Source organism: Phragmites australis, chromosome 3, assembly GCF_958298935.1.
Source record: "Phragmites australis chromosome 3, lpPhrAust1.1, whole genome shotgun sequence".
Lineage (NCBI taxonomy): Eukaryota > Viridiplantae > Streptophyta > Magnoliopsida > Poales > Poaceae > Phragmites > Phragmites australis.
In genome coordinates this window covers 18,315,585-18,337,445 of record NC_084923.1, presented here as the reverse complement: position 1 = coordinate 18,337,445, position 21,861 = coordinate 18,315,585, and the positions used below count along the sequence as shown (strand labels likewise).

Here is a 21,861-nt window from a genome sequence, read left to right as displayed (position 1 = left end):
GTTTCAACACAGGCCTAAAAACTTTTGACCAAGATTAGAGTGGGAAAAAAGAAAAGGGTTTCCATTCTACGGATAGGGACTCAATTTTTCTATTTTAGGTATTATCTGCACTAAACATATTTCTTTATTCATATGATTTTGTTCGTAAAATCTATATAGAGTAAATCAGAGTTAACTAATATATAGAATTCATATCAATAGTATCTTTTAGAGATACAAATAATGACAACAACCAAAATTACAATATTTAGTACTACCGAGATATGCTTATAATAGTTCTTAGGATTTGGGAGACTAATTAAGGTCACAAACATGTCTTGGGAATAGAATTCCACAAGTATGTTACCTTTATTGAGGAAGCCGTCGAGTTTCTGTTGGATCATGTTGTTGTAATGCTCTTGAGGAACATATTGAGAATAATTTGCTTCCATATTATTTCTAGTTTGAAGTGAGCTTCAAACTTATCCCATTGAATTTATTTTTCTTTTCCAACAGATATGAGGTATAGATCAACCAAAATTTAGGGGTATGACATTTTGTCGTACGGTGATTCGTACAATCACAATCATGACAAACTTGCGAGTTGTTATTGTGAACATTTTTTTCTTAAAAATGCAATTACCTTTGTTAGATCCATGCAAATTCTGCTTAATATTGTGTTCCCAATTTCCTTTGAATTTATTCTAGGTGTGGTATTACTGTGGCAATACCTCTTTAGGCAGAAGAAAAGTGGATAAAGTCATTGATCATATCCGCGTCCGAGACGGGTTTAGCATAGAAACACAATTGGAGCAGATCTTCTGAATATTAGAGTTATAATCTACCACAGACTTATAGTCCTGAAAACGAATGAGAGGCTATTCACATATTTCTTCTGGCAGAAGAAAAACCTTTTTGCTAATCATAATGCTCTTTGAATGATGTCCAAAGCGCATGTGGATCCTCCTCTATCGGATACTCATTATTTAGATTTGGATGGAGGTGATGGCTTAAAATATATAAGGCATCATATTTTAGTGGTTCAAATACTGCTGGGGCCAGGGGTGACGCCAAGTAGAGCTACCCTGGTGCACATGCACCAGGGTAAAATGATATTTTAGTAGTAATTGCCTTATAATGACCATAAATTCACCTCTTAATTTCAATCTTGACCACTATAAAACACAATTTGGCACCACCGTCAACTTGGTCCTAGCTTCGACACTGGCTGGAGCTTCAAGTTGAGGTGTAGTTATTGCTGCAATGAGACCTTGGGATGTTAAACTGATGTTGATGTCCATAACCCAAATTAGATAGTTGCTACTATCTAACACGAGTTCGTTAAACTTTTTGTTAGAAATATGAGCCATGTACTACATGAAATAACCATATATTCAATTAATTTACCGTGATAGTAAATTAAATAGCATTGAAATGCTGTAATTTGTGCAAAACTGAAATTCAAAATGAGTCTTGAATATAGATCTAGTCTTATATAAAGAACAAGCGACAAAGTCGCTGCTAATGTTTTAGACTCTATTCCTGAGGGAACAAGTGATTTGATAATCACTACCAAACACATAGGCTCTGTTTTATGCATTTTGGTTATATACGTTGAAGGTAGTCATCATGATGATATTTAACATGATGCATACCTCATAGTAGTTGTCGATACACGCTCCACTGCCTTGTGTTTTACCAATGTTATAGAAGGTATTCATAAAAAATATTCTGCACTGATTTTTGCTACTTATGTAAGCAAAAATTTGAATCAAAATATGTAAAGAGTGACATTTAGGTGTAAACCTTCAATACAAGACATGCGAAAAATTCGCTGCTAATGTCTCATACTCCACTTCAAAGCAAGTGGGTGACATATGATCACATCCAAAGACATAGTCTCCGTACATGTTAAATATTAGGTACTAATGCAAAATTAAAATTCAATACAAGTATTGAATAATTATTGGTGTAGACCTTCACGACAGGCGAAAAATTTACAGCTAAAGTTTTGGTCTCCATTTCAAAAAATGGTTGACATGGGGTCACTGCCAAATACTTAGTCTATGTGCATGTAAATATTGGAAAACACGTTGAAGGTAATCACCATTTGGTGCAGACCTCACATCAGGAGGCAAGTAACTTAATGCTATAACATGGACACCATCAAATTAAGGTGGACGACACTGTAGTCGTAGCCATGGTTATAGTCTCTCCTACCTTGTGTTTATAACAATAAAATAATAAGATAACCACCATAAAGTTTGCATAATTTTCTGCAAATTATTTAAGTTAATTTGATGCTTAAATAATTAAGAAATGCATAAATAATAAATAAATAATTGCAATAAAGCAATTAAAGAATGTCATATACTACAAATTATTTAAATAAATAAGTATTACTGAGGTAATACATGTATATTGCAGTATTATATAGTATTATGCAATTCCTGACGACCCGTGGGTCCGAAATATATATTTACATGAGGTAAATATGTTATAACATAATTTATTTAAAGTCTAAGGACTTAAATGTAAATAACAATGAGCTGTTATTAACGCTTGAGCTTAATTTCAGAAAACCCTAGGTATTTTATGTAAAAATGGCATGAATTGCCAAAATACTCATAATTGAATCCAAGGGTTTTGTTTATAAAATGGAAAAAGTCTATTTTGGCTCCGTCAACTCTTGCTCAAGTTCAATTTTCCTCCCTAAACCAAAAACCAGATATTGAAGCTCCCGTAACAATTTAAACCGGTTGTTTTTCCTCCCCGAGCGGTTTGGGCAGTGGTTTTATGTGACGTGGTGCATGTCAACTATCCTCGCTGGCACATGTTGCTTGCTAAGGTGGCCTGCCGCATCGATTAAAACACGCTAAACAAAATCAAGCCGCCATTCTCACTCCATTCCCCATCTCACCCCGAAACCCTAGTTGCTTGTGGCAAGTGGTAGGCGGTGGCAGCGATGACGCGGAGGGTGATTGAGGCGGCAGGTGCACTAAATTGGCTCGGGTAGCTGATACTTCATCTGATTTGAAGCTACATTGCGAGGTTAGTGATGTACCCTGTTGTTCCTTCAAAACGGTATATGGGCTGCTTGTCTTGGATCTGATGTGAAGCAGTGTAGTTTAGGTAGTGGTTAAGGCATTTCAAGATTAATTTATGGCTAGGGATTGGATATTTAATTGTTTAATGGTTTCTTTAGTTGGGGATTCGATAGGTGTAGTCAGTTAGGGCTCCGAAAGTTGCCTTCTTTTGAATTTTTTAAGTCTAGGGATTGGTTTATGTATTTCTTTAGTAAGACATGATTTTGATTGTTCGTTTTTATTTGCACTTTAAACATGAATGTGTCTAGCACGCTCCCAGTGAGGTTTTATTTCAATGGAGAGTTCATAAACGATGGGAAAAAGCTCCATTACTGTGACGAAAGGGAGGCAATGTCATACATAGAGCGAGATAAGGTGAGTTTGCCCTAGATTGGTTGGGCACTTGTGACACCACTACAATGTTCAAGATGGTGCATTGTTGTGTTGGTTGTTCCCAGGTTCAGAACTTGAGAATGGGCTTCATGTGTTGATGGAGAATAAGATCTGTCAGTTTATGTCAGACCACATTGTGGAAGGAGGTGTTGCATAGATATATGTTGAGGAGGTAGCGGTGCAGGAGGTTTCTGATGATAAGGGCAACCCAGGTGGTGAAGACAGTGACTTCGAAGATGAGCTAGATGACATGTCTGAGCCAGATTCGGAGGAAGGAGATGATATTGAAGCTGAAGTACAACCAAACAAGTTAGTGATGTCAATGAGAAGTGAAGAGGTACAAAAGGAAATTATGAAGCTTCAAGAGTTTTATAGAAGCCCTAGTGAGAAGGGAAAGGAAGTTGTGGAAACTAGTGTTCAAGTAGAAGAGAAGGAAGCAGAAAGCAAAGATGCAGATGACAAGAACTCAAGCACAGACAATGATTTCATGTCATGAGATGCATGCTCTTCAGATGCTGATGAAGAGGCAACAGAGATATTGAAGAATTTCCAAGAATTCAAGAAGAAGTTGAATAGTGGTCAGTATGCAAGACTAGATGATATGATTCTGAATGGCCCAAGGGGTAAGTCAACCTAGCATGTTTACATTGAAGAAAATGGGTTTGAAACCCCATATCCTGATAGTGATGATGTAGAGTCAGTAGAAGAGATGTGTAGTGATGGGGAGATAAGCACAAGAACTAGTAAGTATCCAAGGTACAAGAAGCAGGATGGTGTTCGAAGATTTGAATTAGGGATGAAGTTCAGTGGTAGGAAGCAATTCAAGAAAACTGTAATCAAATATGCTTTGGCAGAGAGGAAGATGATAAATTTTATCAAGGAAGATCTAAAGAGGGTGAGGGCAAAGTGTTACTGTAGACTTGTCCTCGGGTGTGCCTACTGCCAACCAATTCAAGGACTGACAGTTGGCAAATCTCAACCTTTGTCAATTTTCATACTTGCCCCCCCCCCCCCCCCAAAGAGATAACAAATGGTTACTGCCTTGAGGATAGCAGCAAAGTATGATAAGTTCGTAACGACAAACCCTCAATAGAGTATACCACATATGAAGAGAATTGTACGAGAAGAAATATTTGCTGATGTGTCCATCTCCAAGCTTAAGAGAGCCAAGTCCCTTGTGATGAAAAAGGCAATGGATGCAACTAAAGGCCAATATCGTAGGTTGTATGACTACCAGTTTTAGCTTCTGAGGAGTAACCCTGGGAGCACTGTCATTGTGAATAAGGAACCATATGTAGATTCACCTATTTTCGAAAGTATGTACATCTATCTAGATGCTTGCAAGAAAGGTTTCATTGTTGGATGCAGAAAAATAGTAGGTCTTGATGGGCGTTTCTTTAAAGGGGAGTTGTTGTGTGCTTTAGGGAGGGATGCCTAATCCAATGTACCCAATTGCATGGGTAGTTGTGGACAAGAAGACACTTGGTTCATAGGTCTGGTTTTGTGACCTCTTATTTAGGGACATAAATGTTATTAATGGAAGAGATTGGGTGTTCATATAAAACCAACAAAACATTATGTTCATATAAGCACTTTAAATTGTACCTTTTCTTGAGTATGAATCCACCTCATCCATCTTTTAACACTAGTTGGGCTTGTTTGCAAGGTCTTTTAGCTGTTGTTCAGAAATGGGCTCCTGAAGCTGAGCACAGTTCCTGTGCTTGGCACATATATGCCAACTGAAAAAAGCATTTCAGAAACAAGGAGTATCAAAAGAAGTTCTTGAAGTGTGCTAAGGCTCCATGCATTATGTTGTTCAACTTGGCTAGAGCAAAGTTAGCCCAAGATACATGTGATGGAGCTCAAGCCATTTTGAACACTCATCCTCAGCACTGGAATAGGACTTGGTTCAGGTTAGGATCTAATTGTGACTCAGTGTTAATAACTTGTGTGAATCATTCAACAAGTGGATTATAGAGGCCAGGTTCTTCCCTATCATTAATATACTTGAGACCATTAGAAGGAAAGTGATGGTGAGGATCCAAGAACAAAGGTCTAAGTCAGATGGATGGATAACAAAAATTTGCCCAAATATATTGAAAAAGTTGCACACTTATATCATTGAATTAGGTTTTTGTCATACTATTTGAAATGTGATTGAGCAGTGACTATAAGTCTATCTAAACACCATGCCAATAGGTTCACAGTCAACTTAGATAAGAAAGAGTGTTTTTGTAGATATTGGCAACTATCAGGTTTGCCATGCCCTTATGTAATCTCATGCATTTTTTTGCAAGACCAATATACTATATGATTATATTTCCAAGTGCTATTCAGTGGAAGAGTTTAGATAGACTTATAGTCACTGCCTACTCCCTGTTGAGGGTATGAACAGCTGGCCCTTCTCTGATAGAGAGCCACTTAAGGGTCCTAGATATGTAAGGATACCTGGAAGGCCTAAGGTAGAAAGGAGAAGGGATCCTAATGAGCCACCAAAATATCCAGGGTTTGGTACAATAATCAGATGCAGGGAGTGCAAATGTATTGGTCATAATAGATCTACATGTGATAGAGGAATGTGGGAGGATCATTTGTTACACTTGGTATTCAGTCTGTTGCAACTCTAAATGTCATGGTAGTGCTGCCAAACACACAGCAAAGCTCCACAAACACAAGGAAAAAGAAGGTATCTACACCTGTAGAACATTTTGTACAACTACTAGACATATCTAGGACTTCAAACAAAAGGTTTTTTTTTCCTTGTTTACTTCATCTGTATCTAGAACTTGTCATGACAATGTGGTAAACTTACATTTTTTTTAGGCACCAATGAAATCACAAAAGATGATAAAGAGTCGTGCTAATGCAAGAGTGGAAACAAGCTCTGGTGGTTCAGCTATTATGGACTTGCATGCTCGTGTGCCATTGTCTCAAGCTTCTTCAAGTGTCTCAATCAAGATCAATGCTTAGACAACTAGTGTTCAAGTTTCAACACATGAACCTACTAGGACCAAGACAACACCAAAAAAAGCTAAGCCTGGACCACTCCTTCCTCCATGGGAGTCTGCTAAACTGTGGTATCATTGGTGGCAGCAAACCTATCTTATCAACTTAATGTTAGGATTTGTGAAATGTGATGTAATGTCAGACTATTTAGGCTGCTTGCGTGTGGTATTGTGAATTGAGATTTGTTGCATGTGTATGGTATTGTGAACTTTGATGTACTGCCAGACTATTACGCCAACTATCTGTGATGTAATGTCAAACCTTTGGCTTATTTGTTATGTTACAAAACTGCTTCTAGTGTACAATGGTTCAGTTCTGCTTCACATTGATACATTTATTTCAATATTTCTCTTATGTAACACATACATATAATTGCTTTAAAATGAAAAAGACAACTAAAACATATGCATAATGGTTCAATTCTCATAGCATAACAGTCATTATAGTGGCATATATATGATAAGTATATACTCAATACACTTTTGATAGATATCCGTACATTCTTAGTTCCTAAACAACCTGACTGTTACAACAAGGACACATGCCACAAACACAACAATACACATAGCTCTCTCCTTTTCTAACCTATTCACCTTGGACCTCAGTACATCATTTTCTGCTTCCTTCTCATAGGCCATCTTCCTCAGTAATGCCAACTCTTCCCTGAATGCAATAATCTCCCTTCTCTACTCTTCCAGTTTCAAAGCTCCATCCGCAACCGCAAATGCTAGTTCTTCCTTCTCCCTCTTTAGTGACCTCACCACATTATGCAAATCAACAAGCAATTGCCTCAGGAACTTGTTCGTCCCTCTTTCATACCAAGCAAAGAAATTGCACCCACTCACATGCGATTGCAACTCCCATATTCCAATCTCCAAACCAAGTTCTAGAAAATGAACCAAAATTCAATAAGAAAAGGAATGCACTCACCCGAGCACAAAGGCATTTCAGATACCATTGCCTAGGGTTGTCATCGCTCCACGAGATCCACCTCATCGCCTCCTCATTGTAGAAGCACATCACGGGTGGGTGATAGTCCAATGGACCCTCCCTGTATGGGATGGGAGAAGAAGAGATCCCACCCTTGAAGCTCCATCGGGAAGACGCTAACGAGCTACTGCTCCTTAAACTCGCCATGCTATCAATCGCTCTCCAGCTACACAAGTCAATTTCGTCCACCCATCGCCTCAATCGCCCTCAGTGTTATCGCTGTCGCCACCTACCACTCACCACAATCAGCTAGGGTTTCGGGGTAAGATGGGGAATGAAGCGAGAATGTTGGCTCGATTTGGTTCGGCGTGTTTAAATCGACACGGCTGGCCACCTCAGCAAGCAGCATGTGCCAGCGAGGATAGCTAACGCGCACCATGTCAGATGAAACCACTACCCAAACCGCTCGGGAAGGAAAAACAACATGCTTCAATTGTCACGAGAGATTTAATATCTAGTTTTCTGGTTCAAGGAGGAAAATCGAACTCGAGCAAGAGTTGAGGGAATCAATGTAGGCTTTTTTTTCCTTATAAAATTTGCGCCCCGATTTGTTAATGGTCACTTCGGGCCACTCGACCAGGCCCATTAACCGGCCCATGTAACAACTGACCCATTCAGGCTCGGTGTATATAAGTTCGGGGGGTTAGGGTTAGGGTTGTCCTATCCCTGCCCATGTGCCTCCTCTTCATCCTTTGTGGTGGCACCGTCGGTACGGCTGGCTACCTCTACCTTCGTCTGGGCTGGTCGATCGTCACCGTCTGGGCGCCACCACCATCGGGCTAGCCGGTCGGGCTGCATCGTCGCTCAGGGCTGGTGCGCCATTGGTAGAGGAGGCGTTCGTCGCCGTTCAAGCCATTTGCGATCGCCATGGGGAGGGTCGCCAGCTAGAGAGAGGCACGCCCATGCATTGGGTGATCTTAGCTGCCGCTGGAAAAACGTCGCGCATCAGGTGGCTGTTGGATCTTGGCTGGTCGTTGCTGGTGTGGCCCGGTGTCACCGGATCTGGGTAGGTCGCCGCTTGGAGCACTCCGGTAGGGAGGGCGACGGCGCCACCCTAGAAGTTCTACATCGCTGCCCTAGGAGGTATCGCCGTCGATCGGCTTGGAGGGTCGCCTCGGTCAGAGAGGACGATGGCCGGTTAGGCTAGTTGCCGTTTCGGGCTAGCCATTGGATCTGAGCTGGCCGCCGTTAGAAACCGTGACTAGGTGCTACTGCCTTGGGAGGGGGCTATCAAGGGCTGATGGCTGAGCGATCGACGCAATCAGGAGAGGATTTGTGTGTCGGATTGGGCTGACCTTCGTCGTCGATGGATGCCAAACCGTGAGGAGTACCAAATGGTACGCGACCGTGATGAAGAAGACGACCACCATGGTGATGGTAAATACGAGGATGATATCGCCTACAATTCCAAAGCCAGCGACGAAGCATAGCATAGATCAGTTCATCCTGTTGTTGTCTTCAGCGAATTAGCATCCTTCAGCGATGTGGCCGATCGATTAGCGTCGTTGTATCCAGCGTGGTCAGTGAAGGAGGAATCGTTGTTCTGGCCGACATCGTGTGTAGAGCGTGTGTGGCTGATAACGTGTTGGAGAACAAACTCGGTGAACAATAGAGAACTCGAGAACGAAGAGAATGTATTGTTGTTTCTTTCATTGCATCCATGATAGATTTAAATAGAAGGGAAGGACAAGTTTATGTCCTTTCGGGAGGCATCCCTCCCCAATATGTCTATTTTGGGAGGCATCTATCTCTAATGGGTGTCTAATTAATCGTTAGAACTTGTGTCATAATAAGATCACAGTGAAACAGAGTGTAATAGCAAAACGGCATTACACAGTCGTTGGCATCACAACAGTCTACGCTTGCATTTGCAATGAACCAAAAAAAAAACTATACCTAGTTATCACAGCAATGGAGAACCATGCAATTATCCATAAAGTACCACAAGTCATTGAGACATCAATGGCAAATTGCCAATATTTTCAGTGACACATGTCATGAGACATCAACGGCATATAAGATCATCTTCAACAGATACTCTAAAAATTTATTTTCTATAATACTATTACAATATTTTCTAACATTATTATCTATTTTTTTCATATCCAACAATTACTTTATTTCTTATCTTTCACTACTCTCCCTCTCTTTTTAATGCAGTCATCTTAAACATATAGATGAGCTAGTGGAGCTGATCCATCCCACGGAACCAACACATCCAACGGAACCAACTAAATGACAGCTACAGTAGCCACGCAGTAAAGCAGATCGGCAAAAGCCGATGCTACTAGAGATGGCCTAAGGGATTGCTAATATTTATTTTCGGTGACATAGGACGAATTTATCCATAGAACCTTTGATACGGCTAAAATTTCAACGCTACAAGGACAGCATGAGCTGCAAACTGTAAAGTGCAGCTGTAGGCAGCAAGATGTAATCATGTCAAATTGAACTTATCAGAGAAGCAAACATGATACGATTACACGAATCATAGGGTCCGCATACAACTCTCAAGCCTCATAGCATAGCACTAAAACGGAACCGAAAACGTTCAAGCCGACAAAAAAGGAAACCCAGAACTCTAATTCGTCAGCTCCATAATGGCGGTGACGATGTCTCCATTAGCAGCCTTGAGAGCCTTGACGGCCTTGGCCCTCGAGACGGTTGCCTGGGTCATCACCAGCTCAATGTCCTTGGGCTCGACTCCGGTCTCGTCAACCTCCTCGTCGTTGTCCTCCTGACCCAGGCCCGATGTCTCGGGCTTCGAGATCATCTGGCTCAAGTCAGGAGCCTTGAATTGTTCCGCTGCCTGGGTCTGCAGCTGGGAGCTGAGATCCTCGATCTTGGCCTCGCCGAAGATGACATAGGTATCAGAATTCGGGCTCTTGAAGACATCTGGCTTGGAGATGACAAACAATATCTGGAAAAGTAGCGTGTTAGCCAAACTAGGAACATAGGACAGCTTCTGTGAGTGAGTGACCGCAAACTCACATTCTTGCTTTTCTTCACGGTCACACGACTGACACCAGTGATGGGCTTCATGCCAAGCTTCAGCATCGCCTTGCGGCTCTTCTTCTCACTCCTGCTTTGCTTTGATTTGCCACTGGCATCTCCTTCTTGTCCTGAAGATTATACAATAAAACCAATACTTGTCAGGACACAGGTGTTGTAATTGTTCCACAAACAAAACTGAAAACAAAATTGTCTGCAACTTCCAAGTGACACGTTTAACATCATATTGGCTTAAGGACAAACGTATGTTGTTACATTTCCTTGCCCAGACAGGCTTCAACACTGATCATCAACAGATGAGTGCCTAAGGAACAATGCAATTTACATGTCTAAGCATGGCATGCATAGTTGACATGTTTCTTTTCTCTTTAAAGGATATGGTTGACATGTAATTGATACAACAAGTGTAAACATATAAACAAACTACAACAAAAACATCAAGAAGTTAGAAGTATTCAAGGCAAGCTAAGCATGCTAAGCTTAGCATAGTCTCAAACTCTGCATAATCTACTCCAGCCTTTCTGATCGATACAAATGTCAATAACAGGTTAAAACAGACACATGTCACAAAATGCAACCTCAGGCAATAAACATGTGCATCAGAAACAGGAAAATCTTGTCCACCATCAATTTGACTTTAATGTTACACTCTCAATCAAAAAGATAACGACTTCATGACACTTACGACTTTACAAGGTTAAACAAATCCATGTATGTCCAATGCTCTAACATGTATAATCATTCACGGTAAACACATGGTTCAGTGGATTTAACCCTTACTTCTCCAAACTACTAATAGTTCTTGATACAACAAAGACCGTTTTAGATTCCAAAACATTTCACAGGAATAGACAAAAGCAAAATAGTGGCCACTTTAACCATAAGACAGTCACTCAACAGCAAACTATGTTGAACACTACATGCTACCAGATGGCCCAATGAACAATGTATTTCATGCCAGAATGAAGGGAATGCCAATATCAAGATGATTATCAGGGAGTGTACAAACCACACATACAAATACAATCCATCATTCAAAAACCATGTGGTCCTACAAACATCAATACATCCATGACATTCATATATATTCTTTAGTCACTGATTTCACATATTTACATCATCTTTCCAGCTAGCGCCTAGTAACACAAAACCGAAAACACCCAGATCACAAAAACTTACCCTCCAGTTCATCATCATCCTTGTCATCATCGTCATCGTCCTCGTCGTCATCCTCATCATCCTCAACCACAACCTCCTCTGCCTGACAGCGACATTCAAAAAAGCTCTTCAGGTGTCAGAAGAACCAGAAAAGCTAACGGTATCACGAAAAGAGACTAGCAAATCAAATCATTCAAACAAGCAAGATTAAAAGAAAGACGTTACATCACGTAGATGAATAACCAACCGCTTAGAGTATCCCACGGCAAGACCAATATTAGCACCACCAACCATTTCTACCAGATCATAATAACACTATAAAAGATGCAACTTTACATGATCGAACAAGAACCATCTAAGAAATCAAGCTAGTTCAGGTTCACGGATCTGCAACTAGAAAGAAAACTGACGATTCTCTTGGACCACAATTTCCCTAACCTACGCGATCACTGATTCCACTTCGGATTGGCACCATTCGGGAGGGGAGGGGAGATCTCACCTCCGTCTTCTGCTCCTCGAGCTTCTGCTGCTCGATCTGGGCGGCGAGCTCCTCGACAGTCTGCGCTGTCATCTTGGTGTCTCGGTGGGTGGGAGGGGATGCAGGAGGAGGCGGCGGCGGCGTGGCAAAAACCCTAGAGCAGACTCGCACAACGGGGGTTAGGGGAAGGGGGCTTTGTGCTTATTTATTCAGGTCGGATCACATCAAGCGCCTCAATAGGTTTGGAAATTACAGATATACACCTCGGACTCGGAGGGTGGAGACGTGGACTGGATCACTGGATTATGGAATTGGGATCTGACTTTAATTTCTTGTCAACTGTTGGATCTCATATGCACAGATAAAATTGGATACTGCTACAGTAATTTTTTAAAAAAAACAAGGCATTTTCTACCGTACTCGTAAAAGTAACATTATTACGGGACCGACCGTAAATTCTACTCTCTCTGATTGCAAATATAGGTCGTTTTAGCATTCTCAACTATTCTCTAAATATAAGTCATTCTCGAACTTCTATGTACTTTTTTTTTTTTTGTTCCTTTCTTGTTCTTGTTCAATGAATACTACCACTCTCACAAATTAATGAGTTATCTTTTCTAATACAGAATAAATAAAAGGTAACATGATCATTTGATCTACTTTCTTAATCCTTGTGCACAAGTCTAAAACGACTTATATTTGCAATCGGAGGGAGTAGATGTGTTCGTCTTTTCAGTGCAAATTCTTTATGCAGGCAGATGCATGGGCCATCAAGACTATGTCAGACATAGTAGTGACCAATCAGGCAATAGTACTGGCCTTTTCAATGCAATTCAATTTTTTTGGAACAAGTTTTCTGCCAAGATGAAGAAAGCAAGGAAATGGTTACCGGTGAAGATCCTATTCTTTCTTATTGGGTTTTATTATGATACGGCATTTGCTAGCGTCATTGGCCAAACATGTGACTGGGATATATTGTCAGCCAAACTTAGATGTTGCCATTGTCGAGGATATTGGTGCGCCGATGTGGGGCTTCCTTTGTATTTCTTGGTATCAGAAATATGATTATCATATTCAATTACTGGAAAGCTGGGCTTACACTTGACTTAGTTCTTGGATTCCTTTAAATATGAAGTGGATGGGTTTCTTGAATCATGTAACACATCTAACTTCAAAATTAATATATTTACTGGGCTTTGGTAAATTTTTGCTCCAGGTTTTGATATTATTTCTGCCAATGAAACATGTTGGTTTTGCCAGCATATTGCTCGAATCATGGTGAAGCAAGTGAAGTTTTGTGTAAAAGTAGATCAAAGCATTTTGATTAGCTAGGCACAATTCGATATCTTACAAGCAAAAATATAGTGTACACAATATGGCATGATTTTGAGCCTCATACTGGAATGTACAAACATTCCCGTCTGCTCTTACTACTATGCACAGAGTCAAAATTGGAACAAAATCACCACCACTTGGCCAGAAAATAGATTCAGGTTCATATGATGTGATCATGGGATCCCTTCATATCATCTAACCTTCCCGCATTTTGATAGATCCGCATCAACAATACAAAATTATGCTTGTTAGATTCCAGGTCAGACACCCTCTTTGTGATGACATCTTCGATCCTTATGTTGCCATACACTGAGCAAGCACGCAACAAAGCCCGCAAGATTGTGGACACGATCTCACAAGCATCATTGATCATCCCTCCCTTGCCTAACATGTTCACCATACATGTACAATGCTCCATGGTAGGCTGAATTATGTACACCTTCTCCATCTCGGAGAACAACCTCATGCCACCCTCCACTAATCCCAAATCGTTGCATGCAGAGAGCACCGCTGCAAAGGTGACCTCATCTGGGCACACCCGTGACTCCATAGGCCACCCAAGCCCATTACAATCGAGATGAAAAGATTACTGCCAAGTTAAAGTCCAAGTCAGCCCATTACAATCAAGTCTAACCCTCATCCCTCTGGGTTTTAGCGAGTGACGACTAGCATCGACGAGCACGCGCGTGCAGTGATTGGGTGGTCAGGCCACCTTATCCCTTTGGGTTCTGTTGGGCTCTAACGAGGTAGTGGTGGTGGGCGAGCGTAGTGCGCAGCGACGGGCACACCCAACAATGAAATCCTGACTCTACCACTACGTGAGTCCACCATGGACAACCCCGTAGTCCCCATGGTGTGCGGAGATTATGGTGTTCCAAGACAACCGATCCCTCACTGGCATCGACTTGAACACTGGCGAGGCATGGCCAAGCTCATTCTTTGTAGAGTATATCCCTATTAGAGCAGTTGTCTTTGGCAACTATCTCGGGCCCGTGACAAATCACCCAGGCATGAATCTCTAGTCCCCATTTACTACCATCATCAGAAAGCAATGGCATTAGCGACTACATTTTCGATAACGCAACGAAGTCTAGTTTGTGCCCTTCTACGAGCATCCTTCTCCAGATGTCTATAGAATGATGCCAGAACCCATGCAGCAAGCACTCATCAAGAATTATGTTCCATGAGACATTGTCCCTCACCGACATTGCATCGAACACATGCTGAGCCCTCTAAATGTCGCAACATTAGACATAAATACACAAGGGCATCGCACATGAGCACGTTGGAGACAAGGCCATCACGCGCGATGTCACAGTGCAAGGCCTGGCCGAGCGCGACCAACTCGGTGCCCGCGTAGGCCTTGAGCACGCACGTGAAGGTGAAGCGGTCACGTGAGCCGCGAGACATCGTCCTCATTCGTTTGGAGGAAGAACAACTATCGGTGAGACACAGGAACCAGGGGTCCCTAAGTCCTGAGGCCAGAACAGCAGAGTACCACGTGGCGTCCTCCTGCGGGAGTTATCTCCCTGAGGGATGAGAAGACCAAGTTCCGGGAGAGGGTGCTCGGGGCCATGAACAGTGGTCCCCGAGTATCCGAGTTCCCCGATGATCCGAGAAGACCAAGTACCGGGAAGAGAGTGCTCGGGGCTGCGAACAGTAGCCCCCGAGCACTCAAGTCCCCCGATGACAAGAAAAGCCAAGTACCGGGAGAGAGTGCTCGGGGGCCACTGTTCATGGCGCCAGCTGTCGAAGGGTGAACTCCTTAAGCGGGGATTCGGAGGGACCCCTTTGAGATTCAGTCGGGGGGATGATTCCGAATCCGCCTTGCAGGTGAAATAAATGGGCGTAAATGAGATACAGGTGGAATGGAATGATCGGATGTAGGAAATAATAAATGCTCAGGGAATTTTTAGACAGGCTCGGGCTGCACTGAGCATAACACCCTACTCCTGTGTGTATACTATAAATGCTCTGAGAATGTCTCTCTGGGTATCTGCTGAGTTACAAGAATGTTTGTCTAGTCTAGAGCTTCGCGCTCCTTGTTCTTCGGCTGATCTCGAACTGCTTTGTCTTGCACTTAGCTCGTACTCTACCTGACTCAGTCTTGCTTTTTCTTCTCCGGGGAGCCCGCCCAGCTTAAATACCAGCCGGGGCGATAGCGTGCCCAGAAAGGATGGCGCGAGCTCCAAGGCGCCATAAATGTAAAGCAACCATCATGGACTGCTGCACGAGGTGACGGGGAGGGTTGAAAATGTGCTCCCCATCCGGTCTTGTTCGTCATCATGCCATTTTTCAACGGGCGCTGCGGGGAGAGCCCACCGGGCGGCCACCGAGCAGCCCGGCGTGCCCGCCCGGTCAGAGCAAGTCTGACACAACAGGGCGGCAGGTGGGGCGCCTTGGGCTTCACGATGTTATCCCGAGGCGCGCCGGATGTCGCGCGATGGGACCTGTGCATTAAATGTCCCCACGCCTCCCTACCAGGCCGTGGCAGGGACTGATAGCAGGCGTGGGGAGGAACAGTTGGAAATGACAGGCCACGTGCCCTCTTAAATGCAGCATCGGGTCTTTCACCAGTCGACACCTCACCGCTGGGCCCTTGTGGGGGCCACCGACGTAGGACTTCTCAAGCCCTCGGGGAACCGAGTGCTCGAGGAGTCACTGTTCACAACCCCAAACACTCTCTCCCGGATATGCCCTTTCTTGATCCTCGGGGAACCAGTGCTCGAGGGCCACTGTTCACGGCCCCGAGCACTCTCTCCCGGAACTAGCTGTTCGGGTCCTCGGGGAACCGAGTGCTCGGGAGCCACTGTTCATGGCCCCGAGCACTCTCTCCCGGAACTGACTTCCCTTGGGTCCTCGGGGGACTTGGGTCATCCCCGGTCGAATCTCAAAGGGGGTCCCTCCGGATCCCTGCTTGAGGAGTTCACCCTCTGACAACAACCTTACCCAGGAAGGACAATGCCTCATCCTTGTTCTCATCCTCGCCCGGGAGGACGATGCCTTCCACAAGTATGCAGTTTCCTCGCGCTGGCAGGATGAGTCAAGAACGTCGTGCTTTGTTTACCAGAGCGGAGACGAGTGGGCCTTCCGATTGTGCGGCGGCGTGGACGATCCAAGTAGGGTGAGGCAGTTGTTGAAGGACAAAAGAGGAGACGGCCTGTTGGTGGAGCTTCGTGGGCGCTCAGAAGAATGTGACATGCAAGGGCAACGTGGTGATAGATATAAAAGAGATGATTCATTGGGCACTACTCCGGCGAAGGTGAGTTAATATATGGGTAGTACACATGGTCAAGTAGGGTTGCAGGTGAGTCAGATTGGATTTTGGGATGACTTGAGTGTTTCTAAAAAGCTCTAAGAGCATATACAATGGGGTGCTTATGGAAAAAAAAATTGGTTTTTTTTCTCAACTGTTGTAGCACAGGTGCTTACTTAAGCACCACTACTTATATTAGTGTTAACAAGATAGTTAATCATATTTAAGCACATATAGTCTTTGTTTGCATTTGAAATTAAAATTTTATGTATGTGCTTAACACTCTCTTTCTTTAATCACCTAGCAAGCGCTAGAGGTAGGGTCGGTAAAGGAGGAGGCCTCTGGAGGTGGTGTCTGAGTCAAGGTGGTCGCGGATCTATGAGAGGTGGTGGCTTCCGGGGGTTATCCACAGATCTAGGTGGCGAGGCAACCAAAGGGGGAGGTGGTGCGGTCCAGTTTGGAGGTTGGCTTGTTGTCGTGGTGCGGCTTGCCGGCTAGTGCTGGTGGTGGCTGGATCCGATCGACAACGGGCGGATCTAAGCGACGGCGTTCGGATCTGCACGGTGAGTCATAGGTTCTGTGCGTTGGGCTGGTTCGCGGTGGCGGCGACAGGTCTCGCTCAGCGGTGGCCTGTTCGGTGCAGGTGCAGTCTGGGCGACATGATGGTGTTGGTTCTGAGCAAGGGATGTGATGTTCTTCACGCATGGTGCTAGCCCGTGCAGTGGCGGTGGTAGGTCCCGCGTGGTGGTGGTGCTGGTTCCATGTGGCGACGACGATTGGTCCCTCAAGGTGACGGCGATGGCTGTCCCGTAAGGCACCTATCAGTGTTGGGCAGCTAGGCCGGCTGCGTGTGTGGCACCATGCGGACGTGGCGGTGGTGTCGCGGCAACGAGAGGCAAGGCGACGTGTAGCGACAGGTGGTGGCCAGGGCGGTGATAGCAAAGGTGGGCCGTGGATGGCGTGGCGCCCCTTTGTTGCGGTGAAGGTTGGTGTTGGTTTTGGGTACTACGCAGCGAGCTTTGGGCGGTGATACGGGGCGTGGAGAGGTGCCACAAGGCTCTGTGTCGCGCTCTTCGGTGTCGTTGCCGAGGTGCTATAGGGGTGGGTGGGAAGGCTATGGGCAAGAGCCTAGCCTGGCTTTTTGCCAGTGCCGGCAGCGGCGACACTCTCTGACGCCACTCTCCCTATGGGGGCGTTGTCGCGGTGCCTTCCCCACTCTTCCTACAGTTCTCTCTGGGTGAAAACCCTATCCATTTTCTGGACAGGCGATGACAATGTCTTCGATGTCACTTCCTTCCTGAAGGCATCACCTTGGAGATCCCGCTTTGCTTCTGGTGGTTGGTCTGTCGTAGGGCTGGCGCGTTCGATGAGGCATTTGCCCCCTCGGAGCTACCTCTTGCTTCGTAGTGGAAGTCTGGTATGGGTGAGAGGTGTTTGCTATGTGAATTCAGAGCTGCTATGTCGTTAGGTGAGACAAAGCTTGGCAACAATGACATGCGGCGACTCTTAGTTGTTGTAGTGTGTCTGGGTGCATTCTCGAGGTGTTAGAGGCTGAGATCCGCTGTGGAAAGTTGGAGTTGCTTTGTCGTTTTAGAGACAAGCCTAGTAACGATGACTCATGTCAGGCTCTGTCGTTTGTGGGTTGTGGGTGTGTGGTGGTGAGTCGCCATAGTTGGTTGTCACGACCGCTTTCTGTTGTCGTCAGTGTTTTTGGCCAATTTTTACTTCTAATAAATCGTGCGGTTGTAAGATTTTCAAGCCCGGTTTCCTTCATAAACTGGATCAACTCTATTCTTCTTTAGTGAATTGCATGAACTCCCTACCTTTTTCAAAGGTTCTTCGGGAAAAAAAACATCCAGCATTGTTATGCCCTAAGGAGGCTTCCTCCGCTAGTTAGTCGATGCATCCACAAAACAACTTACGTGACCATTGAGCAATTTACAACATATATGATCTACTTGCACATATAGTACAAGTTGTTGTACATCCGCCATATTTTACTCTATCCTTTCTTTTACATATACTCTGTGTTCTCAAATACATGATGTTTAGGGATATGTGTACTTAAACTTTAGAAACTTTGATCATTAATATACACAAAAAGTATTAAGATTTGTCACATGGAAATGGTATTTATAGATTTGTCATGACAAATACTTTCAAGTGGTAATATTTTCAATAAATTTAACAAATAATGTTTAGGAAAAGTAATGGTCAAAGACATGTGTTGAAGACCGTGACATCATGTAAAAAAGAACAGATGTAGTAGTTCATTTTTGTATTTAATAAGGAACCTAACTAGTGCACCAGTAGTCACTACATCAACTTGCAAACACTTATCACTTACCTTTTTCCTCCTCCTAGCGCCACATACACTCCTCTTTCATTGTTTCTCCTGGCGCTCTTCCTACCCCGCGACCCCAACACTGTCACCGCCCTTGCCACCACACCTATTGCCACCTCTAGGACGGCAACGTCTCACAGCGCTACCCTCACATGTAACTGTCGCCCCCTTCAATACCACCCTCCTTCTCCATGCTGGCATGAAGCCCCTACCATGACCCTGCCCACCACCACGTCCCACAACTAACAGCACCCACATCGTCTCGTAGCCCTACCTATTACCATCACCCACCGCCAAACATCCATGCCTCCCAGCTGCTATAGATGGGGGTAGAGAAACCCACCCCAACCTTAAACCCGCACACTCTCCTGCATATGCTTTACTGTCTCGCTAGTAGCACGTGACGGTGGAGGATTAGACTTTTTTTATAATATATCTAAAAATAAGCGACAAACAACTAAAACACATATAGACTTTGCTGCTCTCCATGACTGCCATATAAAACTTATAATATATATAACATGCATGCATATTGTATTTATGTTACTAGTAATGATAAATACTATTGATAATACCTATGATAAATATTTTTTCTAGCAGATAATTGACACTTGTGCTGGTGGAGTTTTATAATTTCCCCCCATGCACGTTCTATATCCTCCAATTTTGTATGATCAATTTAAATCGGTATATTCACTCGTATCTGCAACAAAGGACAATTTGTATTCGTATTCATATATCGATGGCTTCGACTTCTAGTCGAGACAAAAATGGTGGTGGAGAAGACCAACATTTAACCTTGTGCAACACAGTTTTCACCTCGAATTATTATCTTTATATAAAGAATATGGTTGAAAATACAGATATACAATTAATGCATTCAATAAAAAAATGTTGTGAAGCAAACCTTTCAACTGTAGTTAACAGTATACTCCTTCCGATCATAAATAAGTTTAGACATTAACACGGTCCTCGAGACAAAACTTTAACTATTTTTTTGTTATAATATATTTATAAAATATAGCAAAAGAATATTATTATAAAAGTATTTTTTAGACAAATCTACTCATTATTTTCAAATATTTAAACTCAACATATCAAAAATAACTTGTAATCAAAGGTTGAAATTATTGACTTCACAAAGTTTGAAATTATTGACTTCACGTAACCTAAAATGATACTTATTTTTTATGGAGAGAATACTATTCATCATATAGATTTCGTAGAATAACATTTTTTCCAAGCTAAAATATGAATCGTAGGATCAACTTGTGAAGAGACATGTAGTACGGTAAAAGGACGCATATAGGATGCACCTGTTCCAGCTAGTAGCATGATAAAAGGACGCATACATTAGTGCTTACGCATGGAGGCCTTGAGTTGTGGAGGAAGGATGTGTGATGACCACCATCCGACTTAACTCCAAGAAAAAAATGTAGGATATGATACATATTAAAAAAATAATTATCTGGCACTATTTATGTTCGACTCCAAGAATAAATATGGGATAGATACATGATGAGTTATATCCATCCATATCCTATTACACTCCTAAACTCATGAATATTGGTGGAAGCTGTGACGGATCGACGTGTAACTGGCAATGGAAGGCGGTGACGGAGGCCATTGGCGATGACTAAAACTCAGAGGCAGTGACGAGATGGACCAAAGGTTGAGGATCGCATTTGGATCTGGAAAGATAGGGGGTGTTTGGATCCTTTGCTGGCCACTCGACTCTCATTGCCGGGCAAAGAATCAATCGGTTACTTATGTTTGGTTCGTTTATTAGCTACTTCGATGCTCGCACTTTCTAGCTTTTTCTTTGCCACTCCGAGCTAGCCAAATTGGTTCTTCGTCGCTTGCTCGTAAGAACCAAACCCGCCCTTAAACCGCACACATGAGCGCATCTTGGGATGAAAACAAAAATGGTAAACCCCATTTAACCGGAACTCGTTTTCGAAGTCTTGCACCCAAAGCAGTCAGAAACGATATTCGGAGGAAACAAAAATGAAACTGATAAAAGTTCACATAAACGATAACAGAAAGATTTGGGCTATTCTGGTCGTTTTCGACTTTTTCCATTTGGGGGCAAAAATTATCACTACTAATTACCGTTTCCCTAGCTCACGTATGCCAATTGTTAAGTGTGTACACACAAGGGCCCAGTCCCAAAGTGGACATGCCCAATTACTAGCCTTTGTTTCACACGAGGGATGGCAATTTATCCTGATTACTCATATACCCACGTGAAAATACTTGAATAAGATAGGGTATATGTAGCATTTGGTACCCACGGTATGTTCGTGGGCAAAAATACTAAACGACAGGTAGACAGATACATCTATGGATAAGACATACCCATACCTGTGAAATCCGTATACCTGCCCGCCGCGCCGTGCCCGTCTCCGCCGCGCTGCCCCACCACTCCACTAGTAAATGGGTATACCAGTGGGTGATAGGTTTGGCGTGCAACACTTCACCCATGGGGGTTCACGAGTATACCACTGGGCGGGTAAAAAAACCAGTGGGTATGGGTATGGGTGAGCACTACTCATACCCGTTATACCGATTGTCATCCATATTTCATACTTCTTTGAGTCTTTCATCAGTTGTCTCGATCGATGGTTATAGCCTAAGGCTTTCTTCTTTTGAGATACTTTTTGGACTCATAGTGGAGGTGGAACTCTTGTCTCGTAGTGACTTGAAGAACACGCTATTTAATCTATGCATAATCCATGAGGCCATGATTGTTGATTGCTTTTGTTAGTACATATGATGATGCATCTGTTATCTTGTTAAGTTGCTAGTACTTTTTTTAGTCGTG

At 43.3% G+C, this 21,861-nt stretch overlaps 1 protein-coding gene and 1 pseudogene across 1 annotated transcript; both read right to left on the bottom strand.

Annotated features, from left to right (window-relative positions):
- Positions 1-9,888: 9,888 nt before the first annotated feature.
- Positions 9,889-12,302, bottom strand: LOC133912516 (nascent polypeptide-associated complex subunit alpha-like protein 1). Its single transcript, XM_062355299.1, has 4 exons — positions 12,124-12,302; positions 11,646-11,727; positions 10,446-10,576; positions 9,889-10,374 (listed from the first exon to the last, which is right to left on the bottom strand). The coding sequence occupies exons 1-4, from the start codon at positions 12,193-12,195 to the stop codon at positions 10,036-10,038; spliced, it is 624 nt and encodes a 207-aa protein (XP_062211283.1). The 5' UTR covers positions 12,196-12,302; the 3' UTR covers positions 9,889-10,035.
- Positions 12,303-14,251: 1,949 nt separating this feature from the next.
- LOC133910554 (pentatricopeptide repeat-containing protein At4g25270, chloroplastic-like) lies at positions 14,252-14,847 on the bottom strand (annotated as a pseudogene).
- Positions 14,848-21,861: the final 7,014 nt, after the last annotated feature.